The sequence below is a fragment of the Melospiza georgiana genome, chromosome 12 (assembly GCF_028018845.1).
Source record: "Melospiza georgiana isolate bMelGeo1 chromosome 12, bMelGeo1.pri, whole genome shotgun sequence".
NCBI classification, from domain to species: Eukaryota; Metazoa; Chordata; class Aves; order Passeriformes; family Passerellidae; genus Melospiza; species Melospiza georgiana.
The window spans coordinates 15,365,591-15,379,433 of NC_080441.1; the positions used below are offsets into that span (position 1 = coordinate 15,365,591).

A 13,843-nucleotide genomic window follows, 5' to 3' on the forward strand; every position below is an offset into this window, starting at 1 on the left:
GGGGTAATCATGCCCAGTGTGGGACACTGAGCTCCCTGTGCCCAGAGGTTCCTGTGTGCTGCACCTTCACTGGGGCCAGCCACAAAGCAAGAAGCTTAGATCATTACCAGCCCCTGGGACCAAGCCACATGGGTGGGGAGGCTTGTTGCCCCTGGTTATCTTGGGTGAGACTTGGGTGCTGCCCAGTCATTCAAGACCTGTTCCCAGCCCACCCTGTGCCACCACTGGCAAAGGTCCCCTCAGTTTCTGTCTCTGCATGCAGCTCTCCCTCTTTGTTTCTTTGGCTTTTCCCATTGCTAGTTCTGTTCTGCCTGTGTTTCACAGGGACCCCAACAAGCCTGTCCCCCAGGACACCAAGTTCATCCACACCAAGGCCAACCGGTTTGAGGAGGTGGCCTGGTCCAAGTACAACCCCCGTGACCAGCTGTACCTGCACATTGGGCTGAAGCCGCGGGTACGCGACCACTACCGGGCCACCAAGGTGGCTTTCTGGAAGCACCTGGTTCCCCACCTGTACAACCTGCACGATATGTTCCACTACACCTCCACCACCACCAAAGTGCCACCACCTGACACCACACAGAACTCCCACATCACCCGCCGGCCCAACAGCAAGATCTGGACCACCAAGCGCCCCGCCATCTCGCCCGCCTACAACAGCGAGAACGGGAAGGAGAAGTGGAGCCCGGAGCAAGAGGCGGGCACGCTGCTCGAGAGCCCCCGTGACTACTCCACCGAACTGAGCGTCACCATCGCCGTGGGCGCCTCCCTCCTCTTCCTCAACGTGCTGGCCTTCGCCGCCCTCTACTACCGCAAGGACAAGCGCCGGCAGGACACGCACCGGCAGCCCAGCCCGCAGCGCGGCGCCTCCAACGACATCGCCCACGCCCCTGATGAGGAGATGCCCTCCTTGCAGGTGAGCCAGGGGCACCACGAGTGCGAAGCTGTGCCATCCCACGACACCCTGCGCCTGGCCGCTCTGCCCGACTACACCCTCACCTTGCGCCGCTCTCCGGACGACATCCCGCTTATGACCCCCAACACCATCACCATGATCCCCAACTCGCTGGTGGGGCTGCAGACCCTGCACCCCTACAACACCTTCACCGCCGGCTTCAACAGCACGGGGCTTCCGCACTCACACTCCACCACCAGGGTATAGCTGCCCGCCGCCGGCGCACACGCATGCACGCACGCACACACACGCAGCAGACACTGGCAGAGGGACCGGCGGGGCCACGGAGTCCCCAGACAGAGGGGCAGCGCCCACGGACGGTGCAGCTCCCAGCCCAGAGACCTGTGGGGGTCCCAGAGCGGCCCCGGCGCTTTCTTTTGTTCCTATCTAACTTTTGAGAAGTGCTTTGACTCTCCTGGCCTCAGGGCCCCGTGGGTTGCCCCGGGACGCCAGTGGGGTGCAGGAGGGACATGGTGTAGTCCTGCACAACCCACCCGTGCAGGTGGGCAGGGGTACCCCGCTGTCAGTGGCCACGGGGTTCCCGGTGCCGTGGCTGTGCCTCCCAGTGGGGCGATCACATCCCCAGTGCTGAGCCCACCGAGCACCCTGGGACTGACGAGGAGCGGGACTGGGCATCCCTCTCAGCCGGTGCCCAGGCATCTTGGCAGCCCTGGAAAAGGCTCCTTCACTGTGCTGAGAAGTGGCCCCGGGCCATGGTGCTATAGGCAGAGGGAATGGGCAGAGTCCAGGGACCTGGCCTTGTGCTGGATGCGGGCGCTGGGGCTGGTGCTGGGGCTCAGGGACCCTGGGAGGGGGCCCTGGGCTGGAGACTTGGCACCTCTGCCCCTCTTTGCGCTGCAGAGAATCTCTTTTGTGTCAGTCATTTCTCTTTGCAGAGACGTTTTTTAAGCAGATCTTTAGTTCTTTACACACTAACGGAGTCGCCGCGTTTTGTCCTTTGTAAAGATTTTAAAACCAAGTGTTCTTGATATAAAATAAAAAGCCAGTTAGAAGCCAGCGTGTGCGCACGGTGCCGGCCCCCCATGGCGCCCGCCTGCCGCGGGTGGGCACCAGGCAGGGCAGTGCCTCCTGCACTGTGGGGCTGCGCTCTTTTGTATTTTTTGATATTCTCCCTCCTCTGTCACCCGTGCCCACGTATCTCAGCCAAAAAGCCTATCCAACGGCCTGCCTGCGAGCACCCCCGCCCCGGTCCCTCACCGCCACCACTGGCCAGTGCCACCCACCGCCCCTGTGGGCATCACCTGCTCCGAGCACTGTCTGTTCACTCCCATGAACCCAGGACAGCCCCTCATGCTCCCCACCCTGCCCTGCTCCCCCAGGAGCATCCCACATCCCTTCACCACTGCCCCGGGGCTGTGCTGTGCCCTCCCTGCCCGTGCTTGTTGCCCGAAAGCAGAGCCGGTGGTTTGCAGCCTGCGGCAGGAGCGGGGTGAGCTGCTCACCAGCATCCACTCTGCCTCCCAGGCTGCTTCCACTGGGGCCTTTACCCCATCGTGGGGTGACCCCAGCTCCTGCATCCAGGATGTGCAGCTGGAACAGATGCCTGTGTAGGGACTCTGGGGGTGATGCAGCCCGTGTGGGTCTGGGAGCCAACCTGTGCTGGGGCTGGGGCATCTGCTGTGGCCACCGAGCCACACGTGGCTCTAGGCAAGTGGCTTTGGTGTGGTCGGGCATGGAGAAGGAGCTGCAGGGGATCCCACGTGGGGTACCCCAGTCTCAGCCCCCCGAGGTGAGCACTAGCACCTGGGGCCTGGGGAGGCAGGAGAAAGGGACAGGTCCTTGTGGGGACACCAGTCTTGTCCCTGTGCAAGACGGTCCGGCTGGCAGACGCTGCCCGTGCTGGCGGCCGTGACGCTCCGGTGCCGGCTGGCCCTGCTGCCCGGGGCCAGCGCATCGATGGCCCTGCTGGCCCTGCAACAACGAGGGCCCCGCACCCCGCCCGGCCCCCGCCCCGCGCAGGGCTCAGGGTGAGGATGCTCGTTGCAGAATGTATTTATACCCTGTCACCCGCGCAGAGTAACAAATTCCAAATAAAACAGAAGTGATATTTTTAATAGCGGTGTGTCTCGCCTCTTCTTGGAGCATGCGGGGACTGCCGGGCTGGGTGGGTGGGGTGCCCTGTGCTGGTCCTCATGTTGCTGGTACCCCCTACAGAGGCAGCAGGAGGACCCTGGGATCACCCCCCATGTCAGGGTGCTGCACCCCCACATGCACGCTGGCACCACAGTATCCAGGACTGCCAACACCGTGTGCCACCATGTCCCCAAATCCCCCCGGCCCTGCTGCCCCCAGCACCGGGACCCCACATGGGAATGCATCTGTCCCACAGCCCCCTCCCTCCGAACTTCAAACCCCTTCCCCAGCCTTTCCCAGCTGAGCTCCCCTCCCCCTATTTGCCAAAGAGAAAAGCTGCTGGTTTCATTTCTTTTTAATGTAATTTCAGCTGGAGTTGCCATGGATACCAGGAGCGGAGGGGGGGGCTGAATTGCCTCCAGGCAGCCGCAGACACTGGAGCCAGGGCCGAGGCCCCGAGCCAGGGGAGCCGGGGCAGGCAGGGGCACAGGCTGTGAGGAAGCCGAGTGTGGGGCTCTGCCCTCCTCCCCCCGGGCACATTCGCAGCTCCAGGACCACGGGCACATGTCAGCCTGTCCAGCACAGTGCTCCTGACCCTGTGCTGGACCCCCCTAAAAGCCCTGGTGCTGCCCATTGTGGCATCCCACAGGGTGCCCAGTGCCCTCTTGAGGGGGTGATGCCTTTCTGCCCCAGATTAGGGGATTGCCCTGCCCTCTGTCCCCTCTCCTCATCCTTGCACAGCCCCAGCTGCGTGCTGCCACATGTGCCAGCGAGGCCAACTCAAGCTAGGACCCCGAGGCAAGCTGGTGACAGACAAGCCAGTGCTATTGTGCTACTGCCTTTGCAAACTCCTGAGGCTGCCATCTGTCCAGAGTGTCCTTGACCATCAACAGTTTTCCTTTGGAGACCTGGCAAAGCTCAAGGGACACTGTATCCCAGAGGGTATGAACAGTTTACATCTGCGTGACAACTGTGGCACATCCTCTGCTTCAGGGGACATGTTTAGGGCTGCTGGCAAGGAGAACCATAAGGGAACTCAATTGCAAAGGTGTCCCTGGCATGGGAGGGAGGGAGGGAGGGAGGGAGGGAGTGACCTGTGGCTGGCCTCTGGCTGATCCTCAGGATCCACAGCCAGCAGGAGGGCAGGGATGCTGCTCTTCTGTCACAGTCTGACGCTGGCACAATGCCAGTGCCCCCATGAAAATATATGCTCTCTGGTGTCTGCTGTGAGATGTGACCAGGAATAGAGCAAAGCAGGCTCCAACCTGGGAATAAAGAAGAAAAAACTTTATTAACCTGCAACTATATATAAACACAGAACTTGGAATGAAAACCTTCCCAAAAACATTCCTCCTCCCCCCCACCAAATTTCCAATACATCCACCCCTCAGATCACCAACTCTCAGTCCATCACCACCCTTTAGATAATCAATTCTCAGTTCATCAAGGAGGGAGGAGTCCCTCTTGTAGCATAGGCTTTCCCCTGGAAACACACTTGAAACCTCAGTTGACCACAGCATCCCAAAAAACTCACTTTTTCTTAAACCAGGACATCTTCACAGTAGCATCACTGGAATAGTGCCCTGGTGCTGTTCCCCACATCTCTGATGCACCCAGGACACAGGAGAGCAGACTCACAGGCAGGCAGAACAAGCTGTTGAGTCTTAGGCGGCAACCCCCTCTGCCCTGTGCTGCAGCAGCACAAAGGATTTCTGTGCTCACCCACTGCCAGTGACCTTCCTGGCAGTTGACTCAGAGCAGAGGGTTTTGTGTCTCTGAGAACAGCAGCCTGGGTCCAGGGATGCCTGTCCTGCTGCCAGTCCTGGCCTGGAAGCCAGCAGCCCCAGCACTGCAGCGCCCATCCAGTGACGAGGCTGAGCCCTCCACAGGGCCAGCCCCGCCTGGAGCACAATGGCCGGGGAAAGGGGACTCTGGAAGCCTCCTCTGCAGTCCTCCCGGCAGTGGAGATGTTTCAGTGATGGCTCAATCCTGATTTCGTCCATCGTACCCATACAGACTGCTGGGCTGCAAGTTCTCTGACCCTAGGAGAATGCCAGCAGCTGCGTCACCCCAGTCCCACCATCCTCATGCTGACTCAGTCCTGCCCATCTCATCAGTTTATCTGCGTTAGACGTGCCCACGTCTTTGAACTCTTCCGCTGCAACTTTAGACACCAATTACCTCCACAATTAGCGTCATTAACAAGGAGCGCATTTCTGGCAGCGTGGCCGCGGGTGGGGCACTTTTCTGGGTACGGGAGGCAGCGCCGGCCGCTGTTCAGCACAGCCTGTCCTTCACCGATGGCTCCTGCACTTCAGCCTGGGGCCAGCAGCGAGGGGGCTGCCCGCGCTCCGGGACCTCTGCCCCTCCCAGCCACCTCTCTGCAAGGACAGCGGGCGGGCACCGGGCTGAGCAGCAACGCCCCGGGTTCCTCCTCCTCTTTCCGGTTGTTTTTTTCTCCATTTTTACTACATTTCAGAGGGATTCCCACGCTGAGCCCCGCCGGTGCTGCCGCGGGCAGGTGCGGCCCCGCCGCCCCCGGCCCGGCCCCGCAGCGCCACCTGGCGACACCCCCGCCGCACGGCCCGAGCCCCCGGCGACCCCTCAACCGGCTCCCAGTAATCCCCAGGCACCCCTCAACCGGCTCCCAGTAATCCCCATTCACCCCTCGCCTGGCGCAGTCACCCCTCAACCGGCTCCCAGTAATCCCCAGGCACCCCTCAACCGGCTCCCAGTAATCCCCATTCACCCCTCGCCTGGCGCAGTCACCCCTCAACTGGCTACCAGTAATACCCAGCCACTCCTCAACCGGCTCCCAGTAATCCCCAGTCACGCCTTGCCTGGCTCTCAGTGTCCCCCAGCCACCCCTATCCTGGCTCCCAATAATCCCCAGCCACCTCTATCCTCTCTCCCAGTGCCCCTCAGTCACCCCTACCCTGGCTCCCAGTGCCCCCCAGCCACCCCTACCCTGGCTCCCAAGGACCCCTCTCCCCATGCCAGCCTCCCATTGTGCTTAGTCCCGTTTAGCTCAGCCCAGCCCAGCTCTCAGCAGTCTGCCCTCCTCTTGGTGGCCCCCAGTGGCCCCCCCAGCCCGATCTCTGCAGCCGGGCCCCATTACCCCCTTGCTGCCCCACTTTGCCCTCCGCTAAACCCCGGAGCCCGTCCAGGGTGCGGGACTGGGCGGTGCCGCCGCGCTATCGCTCCTCGCCGGCGCTGCTGACTCAGGTGTGGCGGATTATCGGAGACCGAGATTGTGGCCTCGATGGCCCCAGCCAGCCCTGCACCGCCGCCCACCGCCGGTATCTCGCTGCCCACCGATCCCCGTCCAGCTGCGGGGGCACCCCGAGCGGCCCCAGCCGCTGCACAGTGCCACCCTGCCGTCCCCATGCGGGGACACCGGCACTAACGTCACCCTCCTGCAAGGGACGGCGTGTACGGGCTCCTGCAGCCCGGTCAGGGGCCCAGGACGAGCGGCAGGGTCGCCGTGTCCCACACGGGGTGCTGGGCGGCGGGACCTTGAAGCGGGCCAGCCGAGTTAATCGTTGACCGGCTGTTTGTCTTTTCCCAGCTGGACTTTTACACATTAAATCGGGGTATTGGTGGCTCCCCAGGGGCCAGCCGGCAGCCTGAAGCACCAGATCAAGGTGCTCCGAGAGCCGGGGGTGCTCAGAATCATCCCCCAGGTGGAGAGCAGGGCTCCGCCACGGTGTATGTGCCTGGCTGGCAAGGAATGCAGCGGGGAGGATGCTCACAGCAGGGGAGTGGGGCCGCGGGGACCAGAAACGTCCCCGGGGATCACCCTGGGGGTTGGCCGGGCCCCGGTGCTGCAGTAGCCCGGGAGCTGGCCCCGGGGGATGCTCAGCCGCCTGGTGGGTCGGGTGGGTGTGAGCAGGGCCGGACACACCTGCGGTGTTTACTTGGCAGTCGTGGAAGGAGCAAGGCTGTTTGGGAGGGGGCGGGGGACGTGCCTGCAGGGCAGTATAAAGTCCAGGGGGGTGGTGCGGTGCCGACTGATTGCTGCAATCCCGACGAGCATTGATTGATTGTCCTGCTGTGGAGGTGAGAAGCTGGCGGGCACAGCGCCGCTCCGGGGGTGGCCGCGTGTCCCCCAGCTGGGGAGCACCAGGGGGCTACAATGGGGGCCACAGGCAGGGCTCGACCCTGGGAGGGGAGGGGAGAGCCGGCAGCGCTGGCCCTCATGGCGGGAGTGGGCAGAGGGGCACTGAGGGCACAAGCGGCATCCTCACAGCTTTACTGGACGGTCTTTGGCCGCCACCGCTTGCACAGCTCCGGCTGCTCGCACCTTGGGCTAAGGGCAGGAGGTGGCATTTGGGATGGCATTGACTGCCCTGCCAGCCTGCAGGCACCCAGCTGGGAGGGTTTACTGGGTATGCTGCTCCCCACCTGAGGCTGGGGACAAAACCCAAGGGACACGGTGCCATCCCTGCAGGGACGGAGCACAGTGTGGCGGTGTGGCTGTGACCCCAGCCTGGGGGGCACGGGGGCTGTGCGAGCACAGGGATTGCTGTCCCAGCCGCATGTCCGAGCTGTAGGACACCGTCGGTGAGTCCCTCTCGCGGGAGGAGCGCAGCCCCAGCACAGCAGCATCACTCGGCCGCCTTTCTCCCACGGCACACGCGGGGCAGCTCGGGTGCCCTCACAGACACTGCTGCTGGCACCAGAGCCTTGAGGGGATGGCAGGGCTCACACCCAGTGCCACCCAGCCCCGCGGCAGCTCAGTGCTGACCCCTGCTCCAGCGCCCCGTGCTGTCCATGCGGGATGGCCATGCTTCCTGGGAAGGGACCTCCGGACACGCTGTGTGGCCCGTCCGGCACGGCGATGTCTGTCTGCGGGGTGGGTCCCGCCGGGCAGAGCCACGAGCAGCCCGCGGGTGGCGGGGCCGTGTCCGGGGTCGGTGCGGGGCGTGGTGGGGAGGTGGGAGTGGGTGCAGGGCCGAGCAGCGGGAATGCAGCACACAGGCACTTTGTTTGGCCAGGGTGGGCGGAAGTCAGGGCGTTAGATCTGAATGCTAAAGTGTGTTGTTCATGGGCCAATAAAGGCCCCATTGTATGTAAATAGTTTATAAAGCAGCATATGACTTCCAGTGCAGGGCAGTGGCAGAGAGAGACGAGGGCAGGCGGAGCAGAGCTCTCCTGCGGGAGGCATGAGACCTTAGAGGGGCCACTGGGGGCAGCTTGCGAGGACCCTTCCTCACCGGCAGGTACGCGTCGCCAGGATCCTCCGCACTGGGGGTGGCTGGTCCCGGCCGCCCAGACTCCTGCAGGGGTGGGAAGCAGCTCCCGGGGTGCTCAGTGCCCGTGGGTGGCTCTGGTGGGGCAGGGGTCCGTGCCTGGGGGTGGGGTGGCCCTGTGTTCCCCGGACAAGGATGGCCCTGGGAGGGTGGCAGTGCAGGGCTGCACGGGGGGATCCCCCAGCTCAGGGCTCCGTGGCCATGCTCCTGCAGATAATGGGAGGACAAAGGGAGGCACTGGTGCAGTGGAGCCCATGAAGCTCCTTGGGACCATTCCTAGCCAAAGAGCTCAGCACTGGGTACTGGGGGTCCCAGAGAAGGTGTGGGAGCTTCATCCCCATTCTCTGTGGCAGCTGTGGGTTAGGATCCCTGTGCCAGCATGGGGTGGCAGGAGTGGAGAATCTGGCACTGCTGCGGCAGCCAGTCTCCCGCCTGCTCTGGCCAAAATGCTGCCTGGAGCCGTATCAGGAGCAGGAGCCATGCTGCCATCCTCCTGTCTGTCGATCCTACTCTCCACCCACCAGGGCTGCCACCCAATTGCTCCCATGTCCCTCCTGGGGCTGCTGCCACCGGAGCCCGGCCCTGCTGGCTCTCAGCCAGGGGTCCTTCCTGCTGCTAACACCATCCCTCACCGCTCTCTCCTGCAGAGTGAGAAACCATGAATTGGGCTGGGCTGTACACGGTGCTGAGCGGGGTGAACCGCCACTCCACCGCCATCGGGCGCATCTGGCTCTCCGTCATCTTCATCTTCCGGATAATGGTGTTAGTGGTGGCAGCCGAGAGCGTCTGGGGGGATGAGAAATCCGCCTTCACCTGCAACACCCAGCAGCCTGGCTGCAACAGCGTCTGCTATGACCACTTCTTCCCCATCTCCCACATCCGTCTGTGGGCGCTGCAGCTCATCCTCGTCACCACGCCAGCCCTTCTCGTGGCCATGCACGTGGCCTACCAGCAGCACCAGGAGAAGAAGCTGCTGGTGATGACCGGGCACGCGGATGCCAAGCACATGGAAGAGGTCAAGAAGCACAAGATGCGCATAGCGGGATCGCTGTGGTGGACCTATGTCTGCAGCGTGGTCTTCAGGCTGCTCTTCGAGGCCGTGTTCATGTACATCTTCTACATGCTCTACCCCGGCTACCAGATGATGCGGCTGGTAAAGTGCGAGGCTTACCCCTGCCCCAACACTGTCGACTGCTTCATCTCCCGGCCCACTGAGAAGACCATCTTCACTGTCTTCATGCTGGTCACCTCCAGCGTCTGCATCATCCTCAACATGGCAGAGCTGGTCTACCTGGTGGTGCGGGCCTGTGCCCGCCGAAGTCAGCACCACTCCAACCCCTCGTCGGGGAAGGGCTCCTTCTATGGGCACAAGCATTCCTCTGAGTACAAGCAGAACGAGATCAACCAGCTGCTGACAGAGCAGGACGGTTCCCTCAAGGACATGCTGCGCCGCAACTCTGGGCTGCAGGAGAAGGGTGACCGCTGCTCTGCCTGCTAGGGGCAGGGGCCACTGGCCCCACAGTCGCCCCATGGGCCTGTTACTGTCCCTGTCCCATGGATAGCATCCCTCAGGCGTGAGTTTGGCTCTCCTCAATGGCCAGGAGGGCATCTTGGGCCATTAAATCTCCATTCTCAGGTGCTGCCTCCCTCCTTTCTGCTCTGGCCGTGATATGCTGGGAGCTGGGGTGCCAGTGTGGGGTGTCGATCCCTGCACCCAAGCCCTGGTAGATGCCACGAGGGGCTGTGGGGGCTGCAGTGCCAGGGCTGAGCTGGGCCTGTGGCTGTGTTGCCCTGGCAGCCGGCAGCGGCCAGTGACCCCTGGGTGGCATTGATCAGTGTCCAAGGGCTTGCGCTCCCCCAGCACCAGCCCCTGCAGCCCCGAATATAATTAGAAAAGTGCCCAGACCAAAAATAGAGGGAAAAAGTTTCCCCAGTGGCTGTTTGATGTGCCAGTCACAATGAAAGCCAATGGGGCACGCAGCTGCCTCATGCCCCAATAACCCCATGCCTGCTGTTGGGTGAGCGGACAGACGGAGCAGGCAGACTGGTCTGCACCCCACAGAGGAGCTGGGGACCGGCTGGGAAGGGGCCTCACAGCATCCCCCAACACCCCTGTGACAGGAGGGGACAGCGCGGGAGCACCGGGCTCTGCCCCACGCACCCTCTACGGTGAGAGGTCCCCATGCTGCCACCGTGGCTGTTCCCAGCTCTCTGCTGGAGGCCTTTGCTCCCCCTGCTCTCCTTGTGACAGGTTAGGGGGTCCCTGGGATGCAGGATGGGGACACTCCAGGGACGGCCTTGGGTTGGGTCTGTGCACACCTGCTTGGCCAGGGAGTGGGGCGGTGTTTTGGTGGGTTGTGGGGCGGCTGTGTCTGGAGGGTGGCTGTCTTGCAGGGCACCACAGCACGTGCAATGGGGGACTGGAGCCTGCTGGGCCGGCTGCTGGAGAATGCCCAGGAGCACTCCACGGTGGTGGGGAAGGTCTGGCTCACCGTCCTCTTCGTCTTCCGCATCCTGGTGCTGGGGGCAGCCGCGGAGCGGGTCTGGGGTGACGAGCTGTCTGGCTTCTCCTGTGACACGCAGCAGCCCGGCTGCCAAAATGCCTGCTATGACAGCACCTTCCCCATCTCCCACCTCCGCTTCTGGGTCCTGCAGATCATCTTTGTCTCCACCCCCAGCCTTGTGTATCTGGGGCACATCCTGCACCTGGTGCATCTGGAGGAGAAGGCACAGCAGCAAGCGGCAGCGCGGGCCGCCAGCGGGGCCAGGCGGCAGCGCCCCAGGCAGCCCCAGCTCCCTGCAGGGAACACCAGGGCACGGGTGTGCATGCGGGGGGCCATCCTGAGGACCTACATCTGCAACATCGTCTTCAAGGCTCTGCTGGAAGTGGGCTTCATTGTGGGCCAGTACGCCTTGTATGGGTTCCAGCTGAAGCCCCTCTACACCTGCAGCCGCTGGCCCTGCCCCAACACGGTCAACTGCTACATCTCCCGGCCCACTGAGAAGACCATCTTCATCCTCTTCATGCTGGGGGTGGCCTGCGTGTCCCTGCTGCTCAACCTGGTGGAGATCTACCACCTGGGTCTCACCAAGTGCCGTCGGGGGCCAGGCCCCAAGTCCCGCATCCTGACCGCTCCTGGCGGGCCTGTAGGGCCTGGCAGCACCTATGTCACTCTGCCCAGGGGTGGCAGCCCCCGCCATGGCCTGGCACCGCTGAAGAAGGCAGGTGCATGGTTAGGGGTGGCTGGTGGGTCCCACAGGGATGTGAGAACAGCAGACCTGGCAGTGTAAATGTGGCCTGCTGGGATGGTCAGGGATGGGCAATGTGTGGGTGGTCACTGTGGTGATTGTGTCTCCAGTCTCTGCCAGGCCCAAGCATGGAGAGCTGGGAACAGTCCTGGGGACACTGCTCAGCTGCTCCTGGCACTCCTGGGAGCAGCAGGGCTGAGAGTAGAGCTTGGAAGGGGGAGAAAATAAACACTTGCTGCACCTCAGTTGACTCCTGCTCTGCGGCATTGCTCTCCAGCTGCTCCATCTACGGTCACACTGCATGGCCAGGGCAGGGCCACCGCTGGCTTGGGTGGGGCTGCACACTATGGGCCCAGGGCAGGGACAGGCAGGGCATGCCATGCTGGCACCAGTGGGCACTGGGGCAGAGGCCATCATCACATTGCAGAGCTGGCAGGACAGCAGGGCCCAGGCAAGGTAGGAAGTGCAGGGAGTTCAGGCTGGGATGGACAGGAGCAAGGTGCACTGCAACACAGGGACACTGGCCCTGTTCTTCCACAATGCTCACCCTGCCCAGGGGGAAAAACCAGGGGCTGCCAAAGTTTTCCACATCTTTATTTGAAATGAATGGTTTCCAGAGACACAGGGTTAGTCCTACTGCCCTGGCATCACTACAACAAGACTGGTGAGCAGCTCACTCTCCACATGGACACAGAGAACAGATGGCCCCAGGCCAGGGCCCAGAACAATATATACAGGCTCAACAGGAGACCCGTGTACAGCTCAAGAAAACCGACCAGAACACGAGAAGGGGCAGGAGGCAGCATGGAGTGGCACAGCTGGAGCCAGATTTGCCCTGGGCAGGGTGGTGGCAGCCTGTGGCTGTGGGAGGGAGGGGGAGGCCAGGCAGGGCTCCCTGCTTCTGCAAGCAAATGCCTGGGCCCCTGGCTGGAGCAGAGGTTTCCACTGATGGCACCTTGCACAGGGGAGGGTCCTTACACCAAGACAGGGAACACTGGGGATAGAGGGGCAGCACTAGTACAGACCCATCTCCATCAGTTTTCAGCAGACTCAGAAAACACTGACCAAAGAGAGGGAGGCATTCTGGTTGCACACAAGGGAGGTATCCCTGTGGCAAGGCCAGATCTCTGCCCACAAATTCCAGTGTTAGCCCCATCCACTCCCTGCAACCAACCCAAATCTCTCTCGCCCTGGGACAAAAGTTCTCCCCCTGACCCAACAGCTGTCAGGCTGCCTGGGGCCCATGCCCACTGGCTTGAAAAGACAATCCTGCCCCAGCAGCAGAGCTACTGTTCCTGCCTTGACGCCTCCAGCCTTGTGAGGGAATGCTAAAGGAAGTGGGAAGTAAAAGCTTTGGGAGCCACTGGTCCAACGGGGCAATGTGTTTTGTGCAATTCCTGCCCTGGGGCACAGGGAGAGAGGGGCAGTGGCAGGGCTGGGGGTAGGGGAGGGACAGGGCTGGGCAAGGGGAGCTGCACCAGGGACTCTGCCACTCCTGTGCCATGGGAACAGACCCTGGGGAAGATGGCTCACCCAGCAGCCAGAACTGGAGACAGAGCTGAGTGTGGGGGCCACGCACGTAGGGGATGCCTGTAACGAGCAGGATGGGAGGTCCAAGTCTGGTAATGATGCAGGGACAGCACTGCTGCAGCACCATCCCTTCCTATGCTGCACGGCCCCTGCCCTGCAATGGGAAGCAGCAAGATGAGGTGTCCAGGGCTGGAGTGCAGCCAGTCCAGCAGCACCTCTGCCTTAGTCCACGTCGTCCTCCAGGCTGCTGAGGCGGCTGTGCTCCTCGTAGATCTCCCTGACGGCCAGGATGCGGTTCAGCATGCTCTCCAGCATGCTGCGGTCCATGGGGATCACCGAGTACCATAGCGGGGACTCGGCGATGCACGAGCGCTCGGGCTGCAGGTAGAACACGTCGCTGCGGTTCCGCAGGCTCTCGGGACTGTGGAGAGACAGCAGGGTGAGACCTGGGCTGCAGCTCCCTGCAGGGGCTCAGACAGCCTGGCCTGTGTTTAGCAAGGGGTGTCCACAGCTCATCACAGCCTCTCATCATTCAGTAGGATAAGGACACAAACTCAGCCTACAGCTCCTTGTTCAAGGCCAAAACCCCCAACCACCCAAGCACTGGACTCTTTACTGCACATTCCTGCCAGTCTGGAGAAGGGCAGGAAGTGCAAAAGGCCAGAGAGAAGCATTCCCTCAAACTTGGGCTAGTGAAGCAGCACAGAGCCTGGGCAAGACTGCATGCTCTGTACAAACGTATGGAGAGCAGCAGTCACACCAG

At 62.5% G+C, this 13,843-nt stretch overlaps 4 protein-coding genes across 14 annotated transcripts in view; 3 read left to right on the forward strand and 1 right to left on the reverse strand.

Annotated features, from left to right (window-relative positions):
- Positions 1–3,030, forward strand: part of NLGN3 (neuroligin 3) — a 40,793-nt gene extending 37,763 nt beyond the window's left edge. For all 4 annotated transcript variants that reach the window (XM_058032347.1, XM_058032346.1, XM_058032348.1 and 1 more), the window contains one exon: positions 325–3,030. In XM_058032347.1, coding sequence (XP_057888330.1) covers positions 325–1,162 — 838 coding nt within the window. In that variant the 3' untranslated portion in view covers positions 1,163–3,030. The remainder of the gene's footprint in view (positions 1–324) is intronic.
- Positions 3,031–7,090: 4,060 nt separating this feature from the next.
- On the forward strand, positions 7,091–9,934 carry GJB1 (gap junction protein beta 1). Of its 2 annotated transcripts, none has more exons than XM_058032706.1 (2): positions 7,091–7,108; positions 8,949–9,934. In XM_058032706.1, the coding sequence occupies exon 2, from the start codon at positions 8,960–8,962 to the stop codon at positions 9,797–9,799; it is 840 nt and encodes a 279-aa protein (XP_057888689.1). In that variant the 5' UTR covers positions 7,091–7,108; positions 8,949–8,959; the 3' UTR covers positions 9,800–9,934. The 2 variants fall into 2 exon arrangements, with proteins under 2 accessions (XP_057888689.1, XP_057888688.1); XM_058032705.1 differs by lacking the exon at positions 7,091–7,108 and adding an exon at positions 8,182–8,271.
- A 642-nt stretch (positions 9,935–10,576) lies between these two features.
- Positions 10,577–11,669, forward strand: LOC131088626 (gap junction alpha-3 protein-like). Its single transcript, XM_058032844.1, is given in 2 exon segments — positions 10,577–10,628; positions 10,631–11,669. Coding segments are annotated over 2 exon segments (1,014 nt in total). The 3' UTR covers positions 11,593–11,669.
- A 459-nt stretch (positions 11,670–12,128) lies between these two features.
- Positions 12,129–13,843, reverse strand: part of ZMYM3 (zinc finger MYM-type containing 3) — a 32,003-nt gene continuing 30,288 nt past the window's right edge. For all 7 annotated transcript variants that reach the window (XM_058032835.1, XM_058032834.1, XM_058032833.1 and 4 more), the window contains one exon: positions 12,129–13,501. In XM_058032835.1, coding sequence (XP_057888818.1) covers positions 13,303–13,501 — 199 coding nt within the window. In that variant the 3' untranslated portion in view covers positions 12,129–13,302. The remainder of the gene's footprint in view (positions 13,502–13,843) is intronic.